We start from the raw sequence: 27,249 nt of genomic DNA, 5'->3' as shown, positions 1-27,249 counted from the left end.
CACCCACCGCCTTCAGGGCTCTTTCCATGAGCTTATATTGTGGCTAGGAGGAAGTCTGCTGCTGAGGCCATTGGTCCAGCTCTGTCAAACGCTTGGCCCCTCTTCTAGAACCTGTTGACTCCCAGAGCTGCCCAGAGCCGCCCAGGTCCATAGGCTGCAACCTTCTGCTGAGAAAAAGCCTTGCTCAACTTGTGTGCAGACTAATTCATCCAAATCTGTCCTCTCAGCCACCCCCAACCTGACTGGGTGCCCTGCCCCTGGCTTCAGCCCCCTTTCAGCGTAGTATGTGGTCCACGGCTGTGTGATGCCATGTGATGTGCAGCATCCGTTCAGAGCTAAAAAGGACGCCCGCACCTCTCAGAGGCCTCCCTTCCTCACTGGGAGAGGAGTGGTCACCCGGACAAGGCCCAGGTGTGAGCTGGAGGTGCAGGGCCACTCCCATTGGCCGGCCTGATGGAATCGTTTTATTTCAAACCTTATCCTAACAATAAAAGGTGGCGACTTGGCTGTGTGTTCAGTTGAAGGAGTGCTGCACGGTCCTCAGGCTGTCTGCAGTAAGGAGGCAGGGATTCTGCTGTAGCCAAAACCTCACGCTGAGGTTGCTTTGCGGGCCTCCTTGTTTATAAATCCTGCCTTTGCAAGCCAGTAGGGAAGATGCCATGGCCCTAAACCCAATTTGTTTTTTGGCTTTGGGTGTACAGGAGATCATTGAATGCCAATTTGGGATCACTTCCTTCACATGGAACGCTGCCCAGGCTAGGCTGGGTGGTGTCTGCATTCGATCAGTTAGGCTGTGTTATTCGTTCTCAAATAATCTTCCTGGAACTGTTGCAGTGGGCCGGGACATTCCAGGAGGCAGAGTGGGCTCTGTCCCATCTCAAGTGTCGTGGTTTCCCTTTTGTCTGTTATATACTCTTGAGTTCCACTGATACTTTTTTTGAGAAAAATTTCTCCACGCTAAGCCGTTTGGAAACCACTGTTGTGCATCAAGAGAGTTAGGCCGGCTTGAATTAGTATATAAACAAAAGGTTTTCAAGATACTGGATTCAGGCAAGGATAGACAATGATCCTTGAGAGATGGGAAGCAAATGGGTCGGCCCTATGATTGTCCCAGCTTACTGCCTTGAGAGAGTTTCCAGACATTGACACAAGGAGGGAGAAGGGAGAGAGAGCCTGGGAGACTCCTTGAGTTAAAAGGCTGCTGAGGGGACTTCCCTGGTGGCGCAGTGGTTAAGAATCCACCTGCCAAGGGGACACGGGTTCGAGCCCTGGCCCGGGAAGATCCCACATGCTGTGGAACAGCTAAGCCCGTGCACCACAACTACTGAGCCTGCGCTCTAGAGCCCACGAGCCCCAACTACTGAACCCATGAGCCACAACTACTGAAGGCCGTGTGCCTAGAGCCCGTGCTCCACAATGAGAGAAGCCACCGCAATGAGAAGACTGCGCACCACACCAAAGAGTAGCCCCTGCTCACTGCAACTAGAGAAAGCCTGTGTGCAGCAATGAAGACCAACGTAGCCAAAAATAAATAAATATACAAGTAAATTAATTAATTAAAAAAAAAAGTGCTGCTGAGATCCTGGGGGAGACTAAGGCAGCTGGATTTCATAGGACTCTAGCAAAATCTTTCCAAAGCATATATCTGATAAAGGACTTGTCTCTTGAATATGTAGGAAATTCTCATAACTCAAGAAAAGGAAAAAAAAATGAGCAAAAGATTTGAACAGACATCTCACCAAAGAAGATACAGGATGGTAAATAAACACAGCAAAAATGCTCTGGTGCAACATCGTTAGTCACTGGAGAAATGCAAATTAAAACCACAACGAGGGGGAATTCCCTGGCGGTCAACTGGGTAGGACTCCGTGCTTCCACTGTAGAGGGCATGAGTTCAACCCCCGGTCGGGGAACTAAGATCCTGCATGCCATGTGGAGCAGCAAAAAAAAAAAAAAAAAGAACCAAAAACACAGTGAGGTACTACTACCTACCTATTGGAATGGACAAAATCAGGATGACTGCCATTCCAAGTACTGGCAAAGATGTGGAGAAACTGGAACTCTCATAAACTGCTGGTGGGAATGTGAGATGATAGATCTTTGGGAAACAGTTTGGCAGCTTCTTCTTTTTTTAAAAAAAAAATTTATTTATTTATTTTGGCTGCACCAGGTCTTAGTTGCAGCATGCAGGATCTTTTAGTTGCGGCACTTGGACTCTTAGTTGCGGCATACAGGCTTCTTAGTTGTGGCATGCAAACTCTTAGTTGCAGCCTTCGGGATCTAGTTCCCTGACCAAGGATCGAACCCTGGCTGCCTGCATTGGGAGCTCGGAGTCTTACCCACTAGACCACAGGGTAGTCTGGGCAGCTTTTTAAAAAGTTAAATATACACTTACCATAAGCCTGAGCCAATCCACTCCTAAGTTACCCAAGAGAAAAGGAGAAATATGTCTATACATAAACACTTGTACACAAGCAGCTTTATTTGTAACAGCCCCAAAGTGGAAACCACTCATGTTCATCACCAGCTGAGTGGATAAAAAAATGGTGGTCCCATCACACAATGGACAACAGCTCAGCAATGAAAAGGAATGAACTCTCGGTGTATACAGAAGCTGGGTGAATCTCAGAATCATTATGCTGAGTGAAAGAAACCAGACAAAAAACGAGTACATGCTCTAGGCTCCATTTATATAACCTCTAGAAAATACAAATTGAGCTCACATTGGTGGTATAGTGGTGAGCATAGCCTTCCAAACTGACCTCTGCTGACAGAAAGCAGAGCAGTGGTTGCCCAGGGAGGGGGCATTAGAAAAGGCGTGAGGACATGTGGAATCTTCGGGGATGGTGGGTGTGTTCACTGTCCTAATTGTGGTGATGATTTCACAGGTGTATTCAAATGTCAAAAGTTATCAAATTGTACACTTTAAATATGTGCAGTTTATTGGGTGTCACTTATACCTCATTAAAGCTGTTTAAAAGAAGATCCCTCTGGCTAGAGTTTGGAGAATGGATTAAAGGGCAGTGAGTCTAACTACAGGGCAATAGTTGCATATCCTTTCCTCCCTTCTCTTAAAGTTTAATTCCTTCTTTCCCTCACTTTCCTCCTGGTTTTGGAGCTTGGATTACTATAGTAATATGTGATTGACATTTTATTACTTTCCTCTGTTGAGGAAAAGTAAGGATTTCCTTTAAAATCTTCTAACTAAGGGACCATGTGGAAAGCAAAGGGAGTCTAGGAGTCTTTTCTTCTTGTTGAGTCCTGTCTCGGAAAAACTCACTTCTGTTTCTTTGTGCTACTAGTGCTCACACTTTTGACACCAGATGTGTGGTTTTTCCCACACCAACCAATTCTCCGACACCAGCCAGGTGTCCTACAGTTCAATTCAATCTGATGCTAACTGGAGTTAGCACAGACCCCACAGGTTAAGGAAGGACTCAGTCCTACAAGTCCCCCTCCCACTTTGCCAACTATGCCTCTGACTGGCTATAAATCAGAGTTCCCCCCACCCCCTCCTTGGGTTTGATTATTTGCCTTAATGACTCACAGAACTTAGGGAAACACATTTACCAGTTTATTATAAAGGATATGATGAAGGATACAGTTTAACAGTTGGATGAAGAGATACATAGGAAAAGGTCTGGAAGGGTCCTGAGTACAGAAACTTCTGCCTGGTGTAGTTGGGGTGTGTTACCCTCCTGGCATGTGGTTGTGTTCACCAACCTCGAAGCTCTCTGAATCCTGTACATTGAGGAGGCTTCATCATGTAGGCACGATTGATTATTAACTCATTTTCCAGCCCCTCTCCCCTCCCTGGAGGACGGAGGGGTAGGGCTGAAAGTTCCAAACTTATAAGCCTGGCTTGGTCTTTCTGGTGACCAGCCCCCAACCAGGAGCCCACGCAGTGTTTCCTCATTAGAACAAAAGATGCTCATTTTGCCCAGGAAATTCCAAGGGATTTAGGAACTCTGTGTCAGGAACTGGGGTCGAAAACCAAATATTAGCAGAAACTTGGGGCAGAGACCAATATATGTATTTCTTATTATTTCACAAGCCCGAGCCTCTGCTCGGCCCTGGCCACTTAAGCAAACTTACAGCACAGGACTTTGGGTGAGATTGGTCAGCTCACCTATCAGTAGTGGCATAGTCTGGTTTCCTGGCTCCTTGGATGACCCTTCCATGAGGGCAGGGGCCAGAGTGCAGTCGCGCTGCTCACCATCCTACTGCCAGCGTCTGCAGAGAGCCTGGCTCCGAGTGAATGGTGGGGAAGCACTCGTGGGGTGAATCCTTCAGCTGCAGTGTCCCTGGCAGAAGGGTAGGAGGAACAGAGGGTCTGTGTGGGGGCGGCCTTGTGATGGAGGTCCCTGGCAGAAAGATGGCCTTGTGTGCGTGGGATAGGCCAGCATGGGAGGTGGGCCGGGTGGCCACCAGGAGATCTGGGACAGGGCTGGTCTTGGGTCTGAATCCCTGAACAGATTGTATGTTGGGGGGTGGGGGGAGGCGGGTGGTGAGTAAGGAGCTCCTTCTTTTTTTGGGGGGGGGCCCATGTGTGTTGCAGGAATAGCCACACAGCTGCCCACCAGATGGGAATAATGGGACCTTTGAGTTAGAACTTGGGCTCAGATTCCATCTTTCAAACGTCCCAGCGGTGTGACCTTCAGCAAGTTACAGCACCTTTCTAGGATTTCTAGAACGTGGGTGTGAGAAAGGGGATGCACATTCAGTGTGCACTGGATGAACGCTCCTAGCTCAGGCTCTGGGAGGTACGTTATTTCCTAGAATATGAAATTTACTTTGTCTTTTTTTTTTTTTTCCTGCCAAAGGAAGACTAGATCTATTTCTTGCCCATGAAGTACTTTTCTATCCATTTACCACAAGCCACAGGGATGAAATATTTTCTTACCTACTTGGCTTCTTGTGGGACCTCCTCCGTCCGTGACCGATGGTTTAGAGCACAAGCGGCTTCCTTCCTTGTTTTGTATCTGCGCTCGATGCTCAGAGTGGTGAGAAAGGATGTCAGCATCCCCAAGGAATGAGAGAGAGCGAGGGGGATGCTGAAGTCAGTAGGTCCCAGCCCTTGGGTTAAGAGGAAGCCAGAGAGAGTGTCACTCTGCTGGCTGCAGGAGCGGAGGAAGGCCTGATGTGGAGAGATAACGCAGCAGGAAGCCCAGGGAGGCCTGGGCAGTTGTCAGTGTCCACTGGAAGATGCTGCCCACCCTGCCTCTCACTTTACGAGCTTGAGTGAGAGGTTGTCTGATTTTATTCCCCAAGCCCAGGCAAGACGAGTTCATGTCCTTGTGACCCAGGAGCATCCCTCTGACTCAGGAGATGTATTCCACCTCTCCTCACTGGCAAGCTGTCTCCAAGGGGGTCCTCTTCCCGCACTCCCCATGCAGACAGGTGGAAGGGCTGATCACTGCTTCAGTGGAGTCTCACTGCTTCTCTGTGCTTTGCAGGTAACATTTCTACGGGGCTTAAGCGCAGAGACCACAGTGATGGAGAGGGAAGAAGTGAGGTTGCGCTTGGGGTGGTTTTGTTCCATGTTCGTGAGCAGAATTACATTCACGTTGCTTTGAGGTTCCATCCAGGCTGCTTTGAGCGTGCTTTGGTTGCTGCCGGACAAACCAGCCGGTGTTGCTCTTTGTAAAGGTTTAGAGTCCAGTCCCAGGGCACTTGGGATGGGTGGTCTGGAAATCAACCCCAGGATCACCAAATAGTATAATTAATACCTTCTCTTTGTCCGATAGTTGCTGTTTTTCAAGAGAAAGTTCTCCCCCCATCACCATGTTTGAATTATGTCGTCAACCGGGGCTCAGTAGAGGCCCACGTTGTCTGTTTCTCTATTTTTATGTATGTTTGTTGAGGGCATAGGAGTGCACTTTGTCAGGGGCTGCAGGTGTTCAGAGATGCATAAGACTCTGTAAAAGGCATTTACAGGGGTGTGTGTACCCCAGGTACAAGGAGGTGAGGGCCAGGGTAGAGGGGAGGCGACACAGGCTATACGTGGAGCTGCACAGAAAGTGATTCAGCTCAACAGTTCTTCACGGAACCCTTGCGGAGGCCACAGCTAAGACGTGGCCCTGTCTCTCTTTTTTTTGATTTTATTTTATTTTATGTTTCAAACATTTTTATTTATTTATTTTACTGAAGCATAGTTCATTTACAATATTGTATTAGTTTCAGGTGTACAGCGAAGTGAAAAGAATATATATATTCTTTTTCAGATTCTTTTCCATAATGTTATTACAAGATATTGAATATGTGTTCCCTGTGCTGTACAGTAAATCCTTGTTATCTATTTTATATACAGTAGTTTGTATCTGTTAATCCCATACTCCTAATTTATCCCTCCCCCTCTTTTCCCTTCAGTAACCATAAGGTTGTTTTCTATGTCTGTGAGTCTATTTCTTTTTTGTAAATAAGTTCATTTGTGTTGCTTTTTAGATTTCACATATAATAGTGTCTTTCTCTGTCTGACTTACTTCACATAATATGATAATCTCTAGGTCCATCCACGTTGCTGCAAATGGCATTAGTTCATTCCTTTTATGGCCGAGTAATATTCCATTGTGTGTATATATACACCACATCTTCTTTATCCATTCATCTGTTGAAGCACTTGGGTTGCTTCCATATCTTGGCTATTGTAAATATTACCGCTGTGAACATCGGGGTGCATGTATCTTTTCAAATAAGAGTTTTTGTCTTTTCTAGATACATGCCCAGGAGTGGAATTATTGGATCATATGGTAATTCTAGTTTTAGTTTCTTAAGGAACCACCAGACTGTTTTCCATAATGGCTACACCAGTTTACATCGATGTGGCCCCTATCTTGAAGGTGCTCCCAATTCACTAGGGGAGGCAGGCAGTGCCCAGGTAACCAGTAACCTGCCACAGCACAGTAGGTGCCGTGTCCAGTGCTGGGCACGCCAGCCCCATTGCTTCCATGTCCACACACACGCCTAAATGCCAGAGGCCCCGCCTGGCCCACCTGGGCCACCTGCTTCATTGGCCGGCCGCCAGCACCATTGGTTTCTAGAGTGATAAGCCTGCTGCAACAGGTTTAGAGAGGAGTGGTACTGGCAGAACCCTGCCGTCTTCACTCTTCCCTGCTAGCTGGACACAGCCCTGATTGTGCCAGCAAAGGAATGCAGTTTGCCCAGAACGGATGTATTTCTTGACTTGAGAGCAGCCTAAGCTGTATGTGAAATAATCAGACAAAAAGAAATGCTGATGCCTCTGAGTTCCTCGATGTTTTCAATTTCATCATGCTGTTTGCTAGGTCAGAAATACCAGCTGTCCAGTAGTTTCATCCTGCATATGTGTGTGCGTGTGCGTGTGCGTGCATGCGTACCCACACACAAAGGTAATTTCATAGCCAGTAAGAAAAGGCGGAAGAGAAGGGCCTTGGGGAACTTGCTGGGGTGTTGGAAACATTCTATATCTTGATCTAGGTTTACATTACATAGGTTACTTGTCAAAACTCATTGGATGATAGACTTATAATTTGTGCATTTCACTGTTTGAATTTTATCTTGAAAAAATAACTGTAAGCAAATAATGGACTCATTAATGATATGCAGGCTGAAGTGTTCAGGGTGAAGTGGACTGCTGTCTGCATCTTACTGTGAAATGTATCACAAATAAGATGGATGGTTGCATTGATTAAGGGATGGGCAGCAAAATGCTAACAATTGTAGAATTGAGGTGGTGGGCATATGAGTGTTCCCTGTATGATTCTTCCCATTTTTCTGCATGCTTGAAAGTTTTCATAATAAAATGTTAAAGCAGAAGAACTACAAATAACCACCACTTGTGATCCCTAGAACTTTCCATAAGCGAATTCCCCCAAGAGCCAGTTTTCTCGGCTGACCCAGTACTGTTCCTACAGACGGCATCACCTGCTTCCTAAGGGAGTGTTGGTGAAGCGACGTGAGGGCCCTGGGCTGAGTGTGTTCTCTGTGCACCTGGTGTGGTTGGTGTGGGCGTGTTTCATGAAGGATGTGTTAGTTTGGACTTCCTTTGAAGGTGATGCAGTTTATCAACTTGAAATGATAAGAACTCTGAAACACAGGGCTTTCTGCCCTGTAGGCAGAATGTGGCTGGGGATTTGCAGCCTGACAGATGGGAAGCAGAGCTAGAAAAGGCTGGCTGAGCCCCTGACCAAGGACATGAGCTGGCTACCCTGATGGATGCCGGGGGAACTTTTTATATATATTTAAATTTTTGAAAAATTAGTTATATATATTTTATATATAAAGTGTATAGAGATGTATAATTGATTTTTCAAAAATTTTAACATTATACAGTGTATTTAAACAGATCCAGGGGAATTCCCTGGCAGTCCAGTGGTTAGGACTCGATGCTTTCAGTGCCACGGGCCCGGGTTCAATCCCTGGTTAGGGAACTAAGATCCCACAAGCCACTCGGCACGGCCAAAAAATTAAAAATTTTTTAAAATTAAAAAAAACAGATCCAAACACTTTTTGAGACTAGACTTTTTTCAGCTATAACAATGCCTGCCCTTGTAAGTTTTTTTTTTAATACAGAAGATGGAAAGAAGTAAAACCAGCCATAATTTTACAGTTTTGCTATATTTCCTTCTTGAATCTTTTAAAAAAAATTTCATGCATTATTTACATAATTGTGATCTTTTTCATTTGACTATAATGGGGGAGTTCTTTGGAAGGGAGATTCCAACACCTCCTTTTATCTGGACTGGCCCACATAAGGGACCATATAAAGGAACCGAAGAGTGGGCATAGGGCACAGACAGGGGAGCCCCGAGCAAAGGCGAGGAGCTGAGACCCAGTGGCCAGGGGCAGGCGCAGGGCAGAGCACTGGGCTTGCAGTCTGAGAGACCTGGGGCTTGGGGGCCTGATCACTCGTTGTAAAAAGTGAGGTTAGTAAATCCCCGTTGGTGGTTCCCATTGTAAATTAAAGGAAATAATTTGTTTGAAGTTGCCCAACCTGTGTATTTGGCATATTGTAATCCTGGTGCAGCATTTGGACATTGTCTTATAACGGTGGGAGGCTTTGAAAGCTTTGGGCAACGGAGGAGATGGAAGAAGTGGAGGTGTTCTGAACATTAGCACACTGGTGTGGAGGGGGCCTGAACACGAGCCTGGGGCCTGATTCCTGCAGTGGAAAGAACTGATAGTTGAAAGGCTGACGGAGGGAGAGAGCATGAGAGAAAGACATTGCAAAGGAGTAATCCTCCGGATTTGGTGATGGGCTGGTTGGGGGAAGGGGTGGGTATCTTGCTTTGTCCATTGGCTTTTTTTTTTTTTTTGCGGTACACGGACCTCTCACTGTTGTGGCCTCTCCCGTTGCGGAGCACAGGCTCCGGATGCACAGGCTCAGCGGCCATGGCTCACGGGCCTAGCCGCTTCGCGGCATGTGGGATCTTCCCAGACCAGGGCACGAACCCGTGTCCCCTGCATCGGCAGGCGGACTCTCAACCACTGCGCCACCAGGGAAGCCCTGTCCATTGGCTTTTTATCACTCACTTTACACTGTTTCCCTCCTGACTCACTGCCGTGTTCTTTCCCTTGCAGGAGCCTGTGTGAAATGCAGCAAGGGGGTGTTTGGGGCCGGCCAGGCCTGCCAGGCCATGGGGAACCTCTACCACGACGCGTGCTTCACCTGTGCGGCCTGCAGTAAGTGTGTGTGTGTGTGTGTGTGTGTGTGTGTTGAGGGACAGGGTAAGGAACACAGGGAACCAGGAAGGGAGGAGACGGAAGAGCATCCTTCCTGGAGACACTTGGCCCATGTCCCTCCATGGTCCTATGGGAAGACAGGACAGTGTCCTCTAGAACAGGGTTTTGTACCACCAACACAAGGCCCATCAGGGTAAGCTGACTTATCACAGAGTACCAGGGTTTGCCTGGGGCCCACTCTGGTGGTAGTGGAGCAATCCCTAATAACATCAGGTTTGTAATGCATATCAGAGGTCTCAGAAGAGTCGGGAGGAAAGCTCTGGGATTCACCATTGTCTGCCCTGTTGTCAGTTTTCTCCGCCACTGCGGGGACCAGTCAGTCAGTTACCCCTGTGTGAAGCAGGGTCCTTTCACAACTCTTTGGCCCCGATCTTTCATTTGGAGGCTGCTGTTCATTGTGAAGTGTGAGCGTGTGCGTGAATGCCTGTGTGTATGCATGCCACACACGTATCGATGCCTCTTAGCAAACACCTCTGGGCATCTTTGTACTGCATTATGGGCATTATGCCTAAAGCAGCAAACCAGGAAACTAGGCCTGCGTTCAGCTCAGCAAACTGCTCATTGAACTGATGGCATCCACAGTGGAAGATTCTAACACATTGCAGGCTGTTTGCGAAGTCTGACGGAGCCATGAATTGTGCTTTTTTCACGGTCTCTACCAAAGATTAATTTTGAGGAGCATTTTTGAAAAATGTCCCACTGACATCTCCACTTCTACACCAAGGCTGGCAGCTGTCTATTAAAAGGAAACATTACAACAAAGCCAAAGAGAGTCCGGGACCAGGGGGTCTTATCTTCTGGCCCAGAGGTCCTCAGTCCTGGCAGTTCATTAGAATCATGGGAGGGTTGGGGGAGAGATTTTAAAAGCCAGTGATGGACTTCCCTGGTGGCACAGTGGTTAAGAATCCGCCTGCCAGTGCAGTGGACGCGGGTTTGAGCCCTGGTCTGGGAAGATCCCGCATGCCGCAGAACATCTAAGCCCGCGCGCCACAACTACTGAGCCTGTGCTCTAGAGCTCGCGAGCCACAACTACTGAGCCCGTGTGCCACAACTACTGAGCCTGTGCTCTAGAGCTTGCGAGCCACAACTACTGAGTCCGTGTGCCACAACTACCGAAGACCGCATGCTTAGAGTCCGTGCTTCACAGAGAAGCCACCGCAATGAGAAGCCCGCGCACCACAACGAAGAGTAGCCCCCGCTCGCCGTAACTAGAGAAAAGCCCACGCACAGCAATGAAGATCCAATGCAGCCAAAAAAAAAAAAAAAGCCAGTGATGCCCCAGCCCCACCCTGACCAGCAGAATCAGAAGCCCTAGGGGTGAGGTTTCTAGAGTGGGGCACATGTATTGTTTCTAAGCTCCTCCGGTGACTCCCAGGTGTGGCCAGAACCGAGTACCTGGGATTAGTGCCAAGCTTCTCATTTTAGAAGCCTCCGGAGACGGAAAGAGGAGGGACTTTCTCGGCTGGTTTGTGGCACAGCCCGCAAGAGCTCTCTGGTTCCTAGTCTGAAGTTCACCAGGTGGGCATGGGCCTGCCATGCCTTGGTGGCACAGGCATATGCCCGGTTCCAAACCTTAGGCTTCATCCTCACTGTGATTTCCCATAAAACACATGCCTAAGAGTTTCCGCCTTGATCGTTACTCACCTTTGTAGGGAAAATTGTGAAAGACTTTGAGATGGATCACACAGTCTCCCGAGCGTCCGCAGTGGAAATGTAGGAGTTTTCTGGTTATTGGATTCCCTGGGTCTCTGGGCCTTTCCTTGCCTTTGAGCTGTGTTACACTCTATAAGTTGCAGAATCTTGACGGCAAGGCCCGTGATTCCTGTCCACAGCAACACAAACTGTGTCTGGCAGAGATTGACCAGTTTTGCACCCATTAAGCAAATTTACTTCAGCATTTCTGATGGCCTGCATGTGGATGGTTCTTTGCTGTCTCCCAGTTGTAACATCTTATTGGTCTCTTATTCAATGATGAATTAAATAAAATCTTTGACCTGTGTTTGCGTTTTATCTGTAAAGAGTTGTGATCACACCTTCTTTTAAAAATTATCTTTGACTTTTGGCTCCTGTAACTGTTTCTTAATATTTGCTCTATCTTCCAGGAAAAAAGAAAATAAATATTAAGTAGAGGCTGTTTTTATATCTCAAGCAATTACCATTTGAACTAGAAAGTTGTTGGGGGGCAAAAACTACTGGTGAGTCTGTTGATTCCACCAGTGGCTGCTTAACTAGCTGGCAGTTCCTTAATGGGCTGAGTTTATTGTCAAATTATGACAAACACAAACACTCAGGAAGACAGCTGCTTTGGGATTTTGCTTGTTCTAGCATTTAAGGCCCTTGTGGTCTGGTCTGTGTTTTATTGCTTCCTACTTCCTTATCACAGTGAGACAATTTGTCTCTTCCCCATTCACTCCCTGGAACCTCCTTTCCCCACTCACTTCGTGCATTTAAATTCTGTCCAGCTTTTAGGACCCAGCTCCAATGCCTCCTCTTCCAGGAAGCCTTCCTTGTTCCCCAAGCAGGAAAGAACCGTTTCTCCTGAACTAGGCATGCCCTACCTTCTCACATAAACAATGAACCACTGTCTGCGATTCTGGTGCTGCCAGCAAACCAGGCCCTAGAGCAGAGTTGCTGAAGGAAGCTCTGAGTTCCATCAGAAAGTGAGTGTGGTGGCATTCCTGTTGTGGGTAAACATACAGCTTCCTCCCCACTCACAGGGAGCAGTTGGAGACCCAGGCACGTGCCTGAGCAGCTTCTCGTGGACGCCAGAAGTGACTTGCCTTTGTTCAGTTAACTTACTGCTGCCAGTAACTGCTTTCAGCAGAAGGAGGTGCCAGGGTGGCCCCCGTCCTGCCTCTGCGAGTCCTCAAGGATGTCTGTGTGAGCCTCGGCGCGTGGACACAGCACAGTGGGGGCCGGGTTCTTATCCAGTCCGTCCCCTCCTTCGTTGGGGAAGAGAAAATTGGGGTCAGAGAGGGAAAGAGACTTCTCGAGGTTGAAAACCTAGCAGTTGAGCTGAATCCATGGCTCCTGAATCCAGATTAGGTTAGCCTTGCACATCTGTTTGTCTGGTTGGTTACAGTGTGTGTGAGAGCGTACTGTATATATGTGTGTGAGCGTGTTTTCCCATTTCATTTATGAGAATAATCTAGCCTGAAACACCGTGAAGATGTATTTCTGTAGGTACACACACATGCACACACACCGGCATGTGCACACACTCACTTCTTGGGCCTTATTGATACTTTATTAAAACATAATATCGGGATCTTATTGAGAGCTCACATGCACTTACAAGGCCAGGCCAAGTCCCGACTGATCTGATCAGTAAAGATAAAACAAGCTACTTCTAGGTTCAGACAATTTATTCCCTTCGTGAGCAGCAAAAAGGACATGCCGAAGGTGCCTTTGTCCCCGTCCCACACCCCAAAAGGGACAACACTGAAACAAAAGGGCCGATGACTGCAGTGTAAGTTATGGGATGCTAAGTAGTCAATCCTGGACGTGGCTAAGTGGTCATGAGTCAGCAGCTCCCTTCAGAGGGGTGGGGCAGAGAGTCCTCACCTCATCAGAGATGAGAGACTGTCTCGTGTCCCGGAGACAGCCCTAGAGCAGTTCCTTACACGCCGTTCATCCTTTGTCCCAGGAGGATCCCAAGGTGTTTTACACGCCCAGACAAACCTCCGCCTCCGGATGGTGCAAGTTCTCCCGGGCACCTCGGCCAATTCCCCATCTGCCAACAAGCAACAATGTTTAGTCCATTTTTAGTTGTGGGAACAACATGACAGCCACAAAAAAGTTGAAAGACAGTAACCTGGTTTGTTATCATTCTAGAACAGGTATTTTCACTAATATTTTCCCTTCGAGATTTTGTCCAGATTTATACACATTTTTTAGAGTTGTGATGATAGAGTGTAAACCAGTATTGTATCCTTTTTGATTTAATATTGTGTCATAAATTCACCCTAGTTTGTAGTCTTCTTCATAATAATCATTTTAACAGTTACATAGCTGTCACCTGAGCCGTTCCTCGGTTTGATGGCAGGGAGCGAGTGTCTCCATGTCTCGGGTCTGTTGGTTATTACACGTGGCCCCAGTGAATGTCTTTGTGCCTGTGTGCTTTTCTCCCTCTGCTGAGTTGTTTCCTTGGTGTTCGTTCCCAGAAGCAAGCATTCAGGGCACGATGCGTGGGCGTTTATGTGGTTTGTTAAAGTTTTTTTGACATGCTCCTCCCTCGGCAGCGGGTGTGTTTGGTTGCCATGGAGATGTGTGCTTTGGGTCTCCCTCTCCCACCTCGGCTCTGCCCACCCAAGGTGGCCAGGCCCCCCGACTGGATGCTCTCAGGAGCCGTTGGCACAGCATGGGTGGGGGGAGGGTAGGCATGGCCTTGGCCAGCAGCCATGTGCCATGTGTCTGGACACCATGTGTCAAGTGGCCTGAATGAGGAGAAGCTGGCGCCTGTCTGTGGCTCGAGAGAGGCGGAACAAGAAGGAAGAAAAAGGGTGCTGGACTTGGGGGGTCAAGTGACGTCTCCTCGGCACCTTCCAGGATAGACTATGAGGCAGAGGGAGGCCAGGCTCTGTGTCCTCACCCCAGGCCGTTTTAGGCCCAGAAAGTAAGATTTTGTTCATTTTGTAAAGACTAAATAAATTCCATCCTGGAGTCATGGGGAAACCAGTTCGCCATGTTCACGGCCCCTACTGCTTTTTAGCTGTGTGAGTTGGAAAACGATGGACGAGATACGACCTGCTCCTCCCCAGAAGCCAGTAGACCACACGGGTGCCCTGGTCTTTGGGGTAGGGCTTGGGGGGCAGGCAGTCCTGAGGCTGAGGGGGATTATGCCCAGCACAGGCCTGAGCTCAGAGGAAGGCAGCTGGGGGCCGGATGGGGTCCACTGACAGAACAGGGCTGGGATGTGCAGGTCATGGCCAGAACAGGTGACTCTTGAGTGTTGTGACCTAGTGTTTACGTACCTGAGTTGGTGGTGCACTTAGGGAAAAAACACAACAAAAATAAGAATATATGCCACTGCCCATCCCACCTTCCCAAAACCCAACATCCATGCCTGTTAAAGGTTGTGAAGGGGTTTTATAGTGAAATCTCACACATTTATTTAGACCCCATCTGGGAAAGTCTGTCTAACAGAGTTAGTGAGATCCTGCGTCCAGAACACCAGAAAGTGCCATTTCATTCCTTCAGGTAAATGGAGCAACTAGAAATGAGCCCAGAGCTGTGGGACGGAGGTTCTTAGTGAGTAAATCAGTGATTGGTGATTCATCCATCAGTGAGTTCACATCTGAAGTGCGGCAGGGTTCTTGGTGGTGGTTTTGTTTCTCTTACCAAGTCTAAGCACTGCCTCTGAAATCATGTTAACCTTTTTCATGGACTTTGTATATGCCTCCTCACCAGCCCAGCCTTTGGAGATGCCCAGATTCTGAAATAGTTGAGCCTGAGTTAGGGAGGTCTCCCTTTAATTCATGGCAGGCACGCTTTCTTAAGAGTCATCTCAATATTTGTAAGTAATTCGCAGGTGAGCTTTCTAGCTTACTTTCGGCCTGACCCTGCCCGATCCTCTCACTCGCAGTAGCTCACTAAATCCTTGTTAACAGCCCAGTGAGTTCAGCATTGTTATTACTCTCATTTCACAGACGAGCAGAGGCTTGGAGAGTTTAGTTTGCTTGTGGTTGGTTATATCGATGTTAAATAGCCTGGTTGGCGCTTGAACCCAGGACCGTGTGGACCCACAGCCCTTGCTTGCAGCCACCGTATCAAATTAGCTTTGCTTAGAGAGACACTGGATCTTGCCATGACATCTCAGGTTCATCTCTGCCTGGGGGCTATGTGACAGCAAAGGTTGGGTTTGGGGATACTTTTGACTTGTGAATGCAGAAGAGTGGCCTTGTACTTGGAATAGGGGAGCTAGAATTCAGTAGTGGGTGGGATGTACCCGTAGGAGAGAAGTGGATTAAGGGCTTTGATTAGAGGTCTGTTCCTTTTTAAGGGCTTTGATCCCTGAATTTCTGAGCTGTTGAGTCATCCCAATATTCCTCATCAGATTCAGCATTTGTGTGCGAGCTGAATGAGTCAGCTGGATCTAGGGGAAAAGCTGAAGATCAAGAAAGTGAGGAAGGGACAGTGGGCAGATACAAAGGAAATCAGCGGGTGAGGGTGGAATCAGGAAACGACCAAAATAGACGGAGCTGGGCAAAGGGCTGTGCGGGTTGCAGGAGAGCAGAGGGGTGGCTTTTACTTGACGTGTCATCAGACGGTCACTTGTCCCTCTCCAGCAAACCCAGTTCTGCTGCGTGCACCAGAATTGGGAGCAGACTTGGTTTCCCAGGTCAGACTTTGTTGATGCAATGAAAAGCCATGATGTCCCTGACAGTGAGAGAACATCAGCTTCTTTGTGCCTGTGACATTAAAGGAGTCTGGAATTTTTAAGCTATGTGGTGAGGGTGACTCCAGTGCGACCTGTATCATTAATTGCCACACCTGCATTCCAAACACTTTTCTTATATTTGCACACGCATAGTTTGGGTGGAAATCTGCACCCTTTCCTTCAATAATCCCAGACCAACGGTGAGACTTGGTGGTACCCAGTGTGTCCTCAACTCTAAGAGCAGAATGGAGGGTGCTCTGACACGACGGGGCTCACCACACCCTGATAAGCACATGACGTTACACTGGGTGCCTCATCTCGGACCCAGAACCCTGGATTTAGGGAGTGAGGTCTTTTACGGAAAACTGAGCTTTGTTGTGGCACCACAGTTACTGCTTGGGCCTCCTTTGTGCCCTCATCTTGCTAAGGGCATCTCTTCTCTCTTAAATGTTCTGTCTCTCAAACGTTCTCTTAAACTTCCGTCCCCACCTCTGGCCCGGCGATGGTTAATTTTGTGTGTCAGCTTGACTGGGCCATGGGGTGCCCAGAGTTTGGTCTAACATCATTCTGGGTGTCTGTGAAGGTTTCTTGGTGGAGTAACAATTGGTAGACTGAGTAAAGCTCTCCCTTATGCGGGTGGTCCTCACCCAATCAGTTTTGTTCAATAGAACGAAAAGGTAGACACTTCTGGAGTGAGGGGACTTCCTCCTGCCTGACTGCCTGGAACAGGGACACCAGTTGTTTCCTGCCTTTGGGCTGGAGCTACAGCATCACTGTCCTGGGCCTCCAGCCTGCTGACTGCAGATCTTGGGACTTGTCAATCCCCATAATCATGGGAGCCAATTCCTTATAGCCGATCAACCTCCCTCCCTCTCTCTGTCTTCCTCCTCTGCCTTCCCCGTATATATACTGACAATTTCATCTGCACCCAGGCTTTCTATCAGTGCTCTGATGCCTCTGACACGGGTTGTACTATGAGCCACTGTTTGCAGAATATTTGCTCGGTCATCTCACGCCCCTCATTTGCTTCCCAGCCACACTCATTTGCACAAGAGGAAGTGGAGCCCCAGAGTGGTTGCATAGCTGGTCTGTGGGGGACTGGGGTCCCGAGTCAGGTCCAGGTGGCTCCAAAGTCTATGTTCTTGCCACCTCTCTGGTCTTCACCTTTACCGAACACCAGCCCCAGTCCCGAGAAGCTTGTTCCACCTGCAGACATCCTGATTCCTGAAGTCTACAGAGCAGAGGCCCGCGCGCGTGCGTGACGAGCATCCCAGGGGGTCCGATGCAGTCAGCTGGGATCTTGTCTGTGGCCGTGTGACTGGCCTCACCCCCACCCACTTACCATCATTTGTCCCCCAGCTCCCTGGCTGCTTTTCTGAGCTCTAGACGTGCACCGTCCAGTAGGGTAGCCACGGCCGCATGTGACTTTTGAGTGCTTGAAACGTGGCTAGTGTGACTGTGGAGTTGACATTTTTATTGCATTTTAATTAATTCAGTTTAAATTGAAATAGCCACACGTGGCTAGTGGCTACCATATTGGACATTGTAGGTAAAGTCTCTACTCCTAAGCCATAGTTCACTTATTAATAAGAAACAGTAAGTTTATTGTTTTTACTTTATGCGTCACAAAGGCAATATAGTCACATTGTAAAAAAAATACATGTGGAAGAAGAAAATCACCCATAACCCCAAACCAAACCAAACCAAAATAATGTTGGCTATACCCACATGGACATCATTTTTGCCAGGTTGTCATCACAGTACTTGCTTTTATGTTCTGTTTGTTCCATTTAGAAGTACGTCATATGCTTCTTCCTCATTGCTCTGTGGTCTTCTGTTGACTTGATGACTCAAAGCCAATGCAATCTTCCTGCCAGTTAAAGTTTAAAGGGGAAGAGAATCCTTATTACCACATGAGCCAGGCGTGGATCCTGTGATCAGGTTTTCAAGCACCAGATGCACCTCCGGGGCACTGAGCAGCCTGGGAGTCTGGCAAATCCATTGCCAGGACAGACCGTGCAAGCAGCAGCCCCTGCAGTGTCCACTGTTGGGGGGTTTGCAAGCCGGCGGGGGTCCGGGGGCCCCACTGGGGGAAGACCCTCTCTGTTCCTCTTGTGGATCACTGCTGTCCCTCCTGACTGCCTCAGGTCCTGTTTGCTGCCCTGCCCACCTCCATCCACACAGCTGGCCTTTGAGCACAGCTGTGAGGGGACCACTCCCCTGCTCTGAGACCTCAGCCACTTCTTCTCATGACATCATAGTCTGATTCCTTTACTTGACATTGAACACATTCCTTCAAGTAGTTCCAACCCTTTCTTGTGTGCTCTCTTGCCACTGTCTCCTCCACCCTGTGTCCTTCGGAACCTCCGGCCACACTAAACATCACCCACCCTTTCCTACCCGTCTTGTCGCCCTCACACTTCATCCCACCAGGTACGCATCACTCTGCAAGCGATGTCCTCCATTGTGATCTCTGCTGTGGCTCCTCTGATGCAGGTTTCATACACACCTTGTTCATTTACCTGTCTTGTGGTGTTTTGAATTATGATTAGATTGAAACTATTGGCAGGGGTCTATGCCTCCCCCTCTGTGGTCAGTTTTGTGAGAACGGGGACAGTGTTTAACTGACCTTGATTTACCCTTGATCTGCCACCTTTAGTATAATGCAGGGCACACAGTTAGCACTGAGGAAATGTTGGAGGGCATAAAGGTGGCATTATCCATTACCCTGTACCCATAAGCTTTCACTCCCCATTCCCTGTCCCTCTTTTTCTGGCCCTAAGCAAGCACTCCTGTATAGATTTGCCTACTCTGGATGTTTCATATAAATAGAGTCATATGTATGTGGTCTTTTGTAACTAGCTTCTTTACTTAGCATAATGTGATCCAGAGTCATCCATGTTGTAGCATGTATCAGAACTTCATTCCTTTTATATTTATTTATTAAAATATTTATTTATTCACGAATTTATTTATTTTTGTCCGTGTTGGGTCTTCATTGCTGTGCGTGGGCTTTCCCTAGTTGCGGTGAGCGGGGGCTGCTCTTCGTTGAGGTGCGCGGGCTTCTCATTGTGGTGGCTTCTTTTTGTTTTGTTTTGTTGCGGAGCACGGGCTCTAGGCACGCGGGCTTCAGTAGTTGCAGCCCGCGTGCTCAGTAGTTGTGGCTCATGGGCTCTAGAGTGCAGGCTCAGTAGCTGTGGCGCACAAGCTTAGTTGCTCCGCGGCATGTGGGATCTTCCTGGAGCAGGGATTAAACCCGTGTCCCCTACATTGGCAGGCGGATTCTTAACCAGTGCGCCACCAGGGAAGTCCCTCCGTTCCTTTTTATGGCTGAATAATAATCCATCGTATGGATAGACCACATTTTATTTATCCATTCATCAGTCAGTGGGCACTCGTTTCCACTTTTTGGCCATTATAAATAAGGCTGCTATGAAGATTCTTGTGCATGTTTCTGTGTGGACATATTTTTTCAGTTCTTTAGGATAGATATCTAGGAGTGGAATTGCTGTGTCATATGGTAACTCTATGTTTAACTTTTTTGAGGCACTGTTTTGCAAAATGGCTGCACCATTTTACATTCCCACCAGCAGTGTACGAGGGTTCCAGTATCTCCACATTCTTGCCAGTACTTGTGATTGTGTGACTTTGATTCTAACCATCCTAGTGAGCGTGAAGTTGAATCTCAGTGTGGTTTTGATTTGCATTTCCCTGATGACTGACATGGAGCATCTTTTCATGGCCTATTTGTATGTCTTATTTGGATGAATGTCTATCCAGATCCCTTACCCTTTTTTTTTTGGCTGCACCGAATGGCATGTGGGAACTCAGTTCCCCGATCAGGGATTGAACCTGCGCCCTCTGCATTGGAAGCTCGGAGTCTTAACCACTGGACTCTCAGGGAAGGTCCCCCCTTAGCCATTTTTAATTGGGTTATTTGTCTTTTTATTATTGAGATCTAATGGTTCTTTATATGTTCTACATGTAGATATCCTGTTAGATATATAATTTACCAATGTTTTCTGTTATTCTGTGCACTGTTGTTTCACTTTCCTGATGTTATTATTTGCAGCACAGAAGTTTTAAATTTTGATATAGTCTAATCTATCTATTTTTTCTTTTGTTTCTTGTGGTTTTGGTGCTTTATCTCAGAAAACATAGACCTACCAAATGTCACAAAGATTCATGCCCTGAGAGCTATAGTTTTTAGCTCTTAGGTTGAGCTCTTGGATCTATTTTGAGTTAATTCTTGTATGTGGTTTGGGGTAGAAGTTCAGGTTCATTCTCTGGCGTGTGGATAGCCAGTTTTCCCAGCCCCGTCTGTTGAAAAGGCCGTTCTTTCTCAATTGGATTGTTGTGGCAAATTCGTCAAAAATTCATTGACCCTAAAATGTAAGGGTTTACTTCCGGTCTCTCAGTTTTCTTCCATTGCTGTAGTCAATTATCTTTTAAAGAGATTTAACTAATGAGAACAAAATCTTATTTTTCCATGCAGTTACTGTTTCTAGTCTTCTTCATTCCTTTGTTTAAATCCAGATTTTCATCTGGTACCATTTTCTTTCTCCTTAAAAGACTTCCTTTAGGGCTTCCCTGGTGGCGCAGTGGTTGAGAGTCCGCCTGCTGATGCAGGAGACATGGGTTCGTGCCCCAGTCCGGGAAGATCCCACATGCCGCGGAGCGGCTGGGCCCGTGAGCCATGGCCGCTGAGCCTGCGCGTCTGGAGCCTGTGCTCTGCAACGGGAGAGGCCACAACAGTGAGAGGCCCGTGTATCGCAAAAAAAAAAAAAAGACTTCCTTTAACTTTTTTTTTTTTTCCCTTTGGTAATGCAGATCTGCCCGTGCAGAATTGTTTCAACTTTTGAATGTCTGAATTCAGCCGTACTTCACTTTGGTTTTAAAAGATATTTTTTGCTGTGTGTGGAATTCTAGGTCGATAGTTCTTTCATTTTTAAAAAATGTTGTTTCACTGTTTTCTTACTTGCTTTGTTTTCAGTCAGAAATCCAGTGCCATCTTTATCTTTGTCTCTTTGTATGTAACATGTCTTTTTCCTCTAAGATTTTCCCTTTATCGTTGATTTTGAGAAGTTTGATCATGATGTCCCTTGGTGCACTTTTCATGTTTCTTGTGCTTGGGGTTTGTTGAGCTTTTTGGATCTGTTAGTGTATGGTCTTCATCAAATCTGGAATATTTTTGGCCATTATTTCTTCAGATTTCCTGCCACACCCTCCTTTCCCCTTCAGGGACTCCAGTGGCCCCTTGGTTCGGCATCTTGAAGTTGTCCCACGGCTCACTTTAATGGTCTTTTCTTTCTTTCTTTTTTAAAAAATTTAATTGGAGTATAGTTGATTTACAATGTTGTGTTAGTTTCAGGTGTACAGCATAGTGATTCAGTTATACATATACACATATTCATTCTTTTTCAGATTCTTTTCCCATATAGATTGTTACAGAGTGTTAAGTAGAGTTCCCTGTGCTATATGGTGCTTTCTTGTTGATCATCTATCTTATATATAGTAGTGTGTGTATGTTAATTCCAACCTCCTAATTTATCTCTCCCCCCCCCATCAATGGTCTTTTTGTTTTTAGATTCTTTTCCTCTCTGTTGCATTTTGGACAGTTTCTATTGCTATGCTTTTAACGTCATAGATATTTTCTCCTGCAATGTGTAATCTGCTTTTAATCCCATTCAGTGTATCTTTCATCTGACATTTTAGTTGTCATCTCTAGCAGTTCAATTTGGGCCTCTTAAAAATATCTTCTGTGTCACTGTTTAACTTTTGGGACATATGGACTAGAATAACAATAACTCGTCCTCCTTTACTAATGCTAATGTCTGTGTCAGATCTGGGTTGATTTCCATAGATTGATTATTTTCTCCATTATGGGTTGTGTTTTCTTGCCTCTTTACATGCCTGATCATCTTTGATTGGATGCCACATGTTGTGAATCATACCTTGTTGAGTCATAGATATTTTTACATTCCATTAAATCTTCTTGAGCATTAAATCTTCTGGGGTGCAGATAACTTATTTAGAAACAGTAATCCTTTCCAGTGTGGTTTTTATGATTTGCTAAGTGAGTTTAGAGCAGAGCTCAGTCTAGGGGTAATGATGCCCCACTCCCAGGGCAAAACCTTTCTGAGTACTTTACTCAGTGTTGCGTGGATTATTATGTGTTTTCCCAGTCTGTCTGGTGGGAATAGACCGTTTCCGGCCCTTGTGCACACCAGGCACTGTTCTCTTTCATCCTTTCGGATGTCTTTTACCCCCAGCGGTGGTTATTTTCTTCACATGCATGTGCTGATCCGTGCTCTGCTAAATCCTCAGAGGAGACCCTCTGCGAATCTCCAGGATTTTTTCTCTGTGCAGCGTTCTTTCCTCTGACTCAGATGATGATGGTCTGGAATAGTGGGCATGGAAAACTGTAAGGAAAAAAAAAGACTGGGGAGTGGCTAGTGAGAAGAGGATTGCAGTGAGGAGTGGGCTACTCAGAGTGTGGTCCTCAACCAGTGCTGGCCAGTAAGGACAGAAGCACAGAAATTGAGCCTTTTCATAACACTCTCAACAGAAACTGGAAACTTTCATAACAATTTGACAGAGCATATTGAGGCTTGGATTTCATGTTTCATTTTCCCACATTATTGTATTTTACGAGAAAATAAGTCTGACAGGTGGCAATTAAAAACAAAACCCCCAAGACCTGGCCCTTTACCACAGAAAAACTGAGAAGGGAACAGTGACCTGGAGGATTTGGATAAAGAGGGAGATGGAAGTGGATGTGACTTTTAGCTTCAATAATTGAGGGTTTTTGGGCTTCCCTGGTGGCGCGGTGGTTGAGAGTCCGCCTGCCGATGCGGGGGGCACGGGTTTGTGTCCCAGTCCGGGAGGATCCCACATGCCGGGGAGCGGCTGGGCCCGTGAGCCATGGCCGCTGAGCCTGCGTGTCCGGAGCCTGTGCTCCGCAACGGGAGAGGCCACAGCAGTGGGAGGCCCGCGTACCGCCAAAAAAAAAAAAAAAAAAAAAACTTGACGGTTTTTGAAGGGATCCTGGCAACAGTGCCTTATGTCACATGCTTAGCATGAGCCGGTGCTGTGCTGGGCCCCACTGTGATCCCTGATTTTGTCCTCTCCTCAGCACCCTCTTCAGAGGAACCCAGGGGTTTAGGTGCCCAGCCAGCCTCTCACTTGGGAAGTAGCAAAGCCAAGGACCCCAGCCTGAGCTTTTCCACTTTCCTCTTTCTTCCTGTTCCTCATCCCCCTGGGGCAAGATGAGCCTGTGGAATCCAGGTTGATCTGTTCACTGGAGCCGAACCAATTTGGTTGGTTTCTTTCTGTTGCTTTGTTGTTAGCAATACCTTCTAACGTTATCCTATTCTGGAAAAAGCTGTTTGAAGCAGTAGATCCGGTAGACCTTTGTGGCTGATGCAAGTGTTCTGTAGCTGCCCTGGTCACAAGTGGCTTTCAGGGACTTGGAATGTGCTTGTTCAAGTTGAACTGACTTTTTTCTTTTTAAGATTTATTTATTATTTATTTATTTATTAGCTGCCTCGGGTCTTAGTTGGAGCACGCGGGCTCTTTGTTGTGGTGCACGGGTTTTTTCTCTTCTCTAGTTGTGGCGCGCAGGCTCCAGGGCGCGTGGGCTCTGTAGTTGTGGCGCACGGGCTTAGTTGCCACGCGGCATGTGAGATCTTAGTTCCCTGACCAGGGATCCAACCCGTGTCCCCTGCATTGGAAGGCGGATTCTTTATCACTGGACCACCAGGGAAGTCCCTGAACTGAATTTGTAATGCTATTTTATTTAATTAATTCAGTTACATATCAGTAGCCACATATGGGCTGGTAGCCACTGTGGACGGCACAGGTAGAAGTTACCAGTTGGAACGGTGCAATAAAAACATGATCTAAACAATTGATAGCTTTTACTTTTCTCAGGAAGTATCTTCCTTGTTGGGAAAACCTTGCATTTTTACTTTTCAGGGAGATATTTTAGAAACTGAAATTTGCGGTTAAGTCTTACAGCCAAGGGCCAATTACTTTTCCAGAATAGATGAGTTGTTTCTATTTCTAGAAACAAGGGAGAATGGTGAGTATTGCAAGTTTAGTTTTATTTGTCACATTAAATGGCCAACCTCTCTTTGTGTCATCCTCAACTGCTGTTTCCTTCACCAAGCTACACTGACTTTATCCACATTTTTCTGTTTTCATCTGAAGGTGCCCCTGAAGGCATATATAAAATATTCATTCACTGCATGTATGGGAAGTGACTTTTTGGAACGGATTCTCGATGAATCTTTACATTTATTAGTGAATATTTTATAAACTATTGCTGTGATCGGAAAATAAAGAGCAACTTTGAGTACTGTATTCTAAAGCTGTGGAAAAGCTCTTTATTTGGTATATTTTTCTTGTGCATATCGCTATCCGTTTCCTGTTTCAGGAACTAGAAGCAGGATGATTCTGAAACTAGAGTTATAAAGATGTAACCCGGGCACACCCTCCCTCTCAACAGCTTTATGTTTGAGGCTAATTGTTATAGGGATGGTCTAGGTCTTAGCACTTTGTTTGAACAAGATGAATCTCTTCAAGTGGAGATGCTGCTTCAGAGACAGTCCTGGGGCATAGCCTAACTCTGTGGTTCTCCAAGTGTGGTCCTTGGACCAGCACAGTCAGCATCACCTGGGAACTCATTAGAAAGGCAAATCCTCAGGCCCTTCCCAGACCTACTAAATCAGAATCCCTGGGGAGGGGCCCAGAAATCTGTGTTTTAGCAAACTCACCAGGTGGTTCTGAAGCATGCTAAAGTTTGAGAACCACTGGCTTAATTTTCTGGTGTTCACGCCTCGACCATTGTTTTATCTTCTGGTGTGTATGAGCTCTGGCATGGCACAGCTGGCTCCAAGTATGTGCCACCATAGGAAGTGTAAGGACAGTGATTGTCACCAACTCATTTGTCACCAACTCAAGGGAGTCGCGTGGGGAAGAGGTGTGATTAGGAAGGTCAAGAATCCACCTTCTTCCCCTCCCACAGTCTGAGAAATACTTGTTCCGGGACAAAGGGATAGTATATTGTGATGGGAAAGGTGTTGACTTAACACTAGTGAGACCTGGGTGCAAATCCCAGCTCTTCTGCTTAGCTTCAGACACACAGCCAAGTTTGCCTGACCACTTTAGCTTTTGTTTCCCCATCTTCAAAACGAAGACTCAGTAAAACTGCATATAATGCGATAAGTGAAGTTAACCTGCTTAAAGCGTGGGGTCACGTTATTGCAGGATTAAGGAAATGACCCCCGCCAACCTCCAACACCCGCCAGCCTGGAATTCTCAGCTGGTAGTGCTGCTCCCGCCTGTCCCTGTCGTGGCTGTGGTCTGGCGCCACCTAGTGGTGGTTGACTGCTCTAGCTTATTTGTCAATGAGGGTGATTCTGGGTCCTGCACTTGATTGAAACTTTCAGGACATAGGCCGTGATTCCAGGAATTTCCAGGTTCATTGGTTTCTGTTTCATTGGCTAGATCTGGAGTGATTCAGATGGGAGGATACCTTCTCTCTGCCTCCCTGCTTCTCAAGATGAGTTTTCTTGCTGTTTTCTGCCTGGCCTCACTGTCACTCCACGTGTCTGCGGTAGAAGATGGGGGTCAGTCACCAGTCACGTTATAGCCGCTTGGGTGCCATCGCAGGGGAATTTTACAGAATTGTCAAGACAAAGAGATACAACGTAGGTAAAGTGCCCAGTACATAGAAAGTGCTTTAAGAAATGAAAATGCCCTTCTCCGTTCCCTGGTAGGAAGAGAGAAACTGGAATCCACGTGGGGGTGTGCACTCAGCAAGCATTAAATAGTGCGGGCGGGCTCATGGCACAATGGAACAAGCACGCACGTCAGCGTCAGACAGCCTGGCTTCCAACCTGCCCACTTACTGCCTGGGCTAGCCTCTCTGAGCCTTGGAATTTATGAAATGGAGATGATAACTTTTAACCTGTAAGTATGGTGTTTTTATGAAGAGAAGAGGAAACCCAGAGAGCTGGGAGCAACCCTGGGTGTCATTTCCAGTGATTCCCAAGAGTAAGCAATTCCTGCATCTTTGCAGTGCTCCGTGATGTTGACACGTGACAGGTTGTATTTCTGCCTAATTCTTGGGTGAACCCTTTCCGTGTTGGCTGAATCCTAGAGTAGGTGACACGGAGTGGTTTGTGAAACATCTCTGTGAAAGGCATGTGGCAGGTGTGGACAGAAAGGGGGTTAATGATGCAGTGATATGTGTGGCAGTGTTTTCAGACACCTTTAAAACTTCTTTTAGTATATGAAAGTTCTAAATATAGTACTTGAAACACAGAAGGCAATCAACAGATGTTAGTTTTTTCTCTCACTCTGACAAAATGCAAACTAAATATGGGTGTTGGAGCCAGTTTCTAAATGCAGGGTGTCTTTTAAAACTTTAGTGAAAACTGGAGTTTGAGTCCTTCGGAGCAGAGGAAGGTCCCACCTTCTCAGGACTGTGGCGGAGTCTTAAATATTTTTTCTTTTTTTGGTAATAAAGGAAATGCAGATGCAACCTCTGAGCCCTCCCCTGGCCTCTGGGGTCTGGACATGGGACTCCTCAGCTCTGGGGCCTGGCAGCAAAAGGATTTGTCTAGGGAGTTCCCTGGAGGTCCAGTGGTTAGGTCTTGGCGCTTTCGCTGCCGAGGGCCTGGGTTCGATGCCTAGTCGGGGAACTAAGATCCCACAAGCCGCGTGGCCAAAAAAAAAAAAAAGAGGATTTGCCTAGCCAGTGGGCACTTTTTAAAATGATGATCAAAGTGATACCTGTTCATTATCAAAAGTTTGGGGATGTGTAGGAGAGTATAAAGAAGCAAACAACTAGCGAACATTCCCCCCACACCACCCCACATCCTACAGATACCTACCATGTATGTCTCCTCAGAGGCACTGTCATTCTTGGACAGATTTCCTTTCCAGTCTTTTTTTCTTTGAATTTCTTCTTTACATAGTTGAATCTTACTTTTTTTTTTTTTTAACTTTTCACATTATTACGTAAGAGTTTTCTTTTAAAAATTAAGAAGAAAGTATTGTTTCTCAGATTAGATACATAATTCCAGAGAAATTTAATCTAGAAATGTATGAAGCAGAAATTTCTCTCATACCATCTTCCAGTG

General features: G+C 46.7%; 1 protein-coding gene across 2 annotated transcripts in view; it reads left to right on the top strand.

The window, feature by feature from the left end:
• The window catches only part of LIMD1 (LIM domain containing 1), a 73,700-nt gene that overhangs the window by 27,502 nt on the left and 18,949 nt on the right, over positions 1–27,249 (top strand). For both annotated transcript variants that reach the window (XM_060162182.1, XM_060162180.1), the window contains one exon: positions 9,559–9,660. In XM_060162182.1, the coding sequence (XP_060018165.1) occupies positions 9,559–9,660 (102 nt within the window). The remainder of the gene's footprint in view (positions 1–9,558; positions 9,661–27,249) is intronic.

Source organism: Lagenorhynchus albirostris, chromosome 10 (genome assembly GCF_949774975.1).
Source record: "Lagenorhynchus albirostris chromosome 10, mLagAlb1.1, whole genome shotgun sequence".
Classification (NCBI taxonomy): domain Eukaryota; kingdom Metazoa; phylum Chordata; class Mammalia; order Artiodactyla; family Delphinidae; genus Lagenorhynchus; species Lagenorhynchus albirostris.
This window is presented reverse-complemented; position numbering and strand designations above follow the sequence as displayed.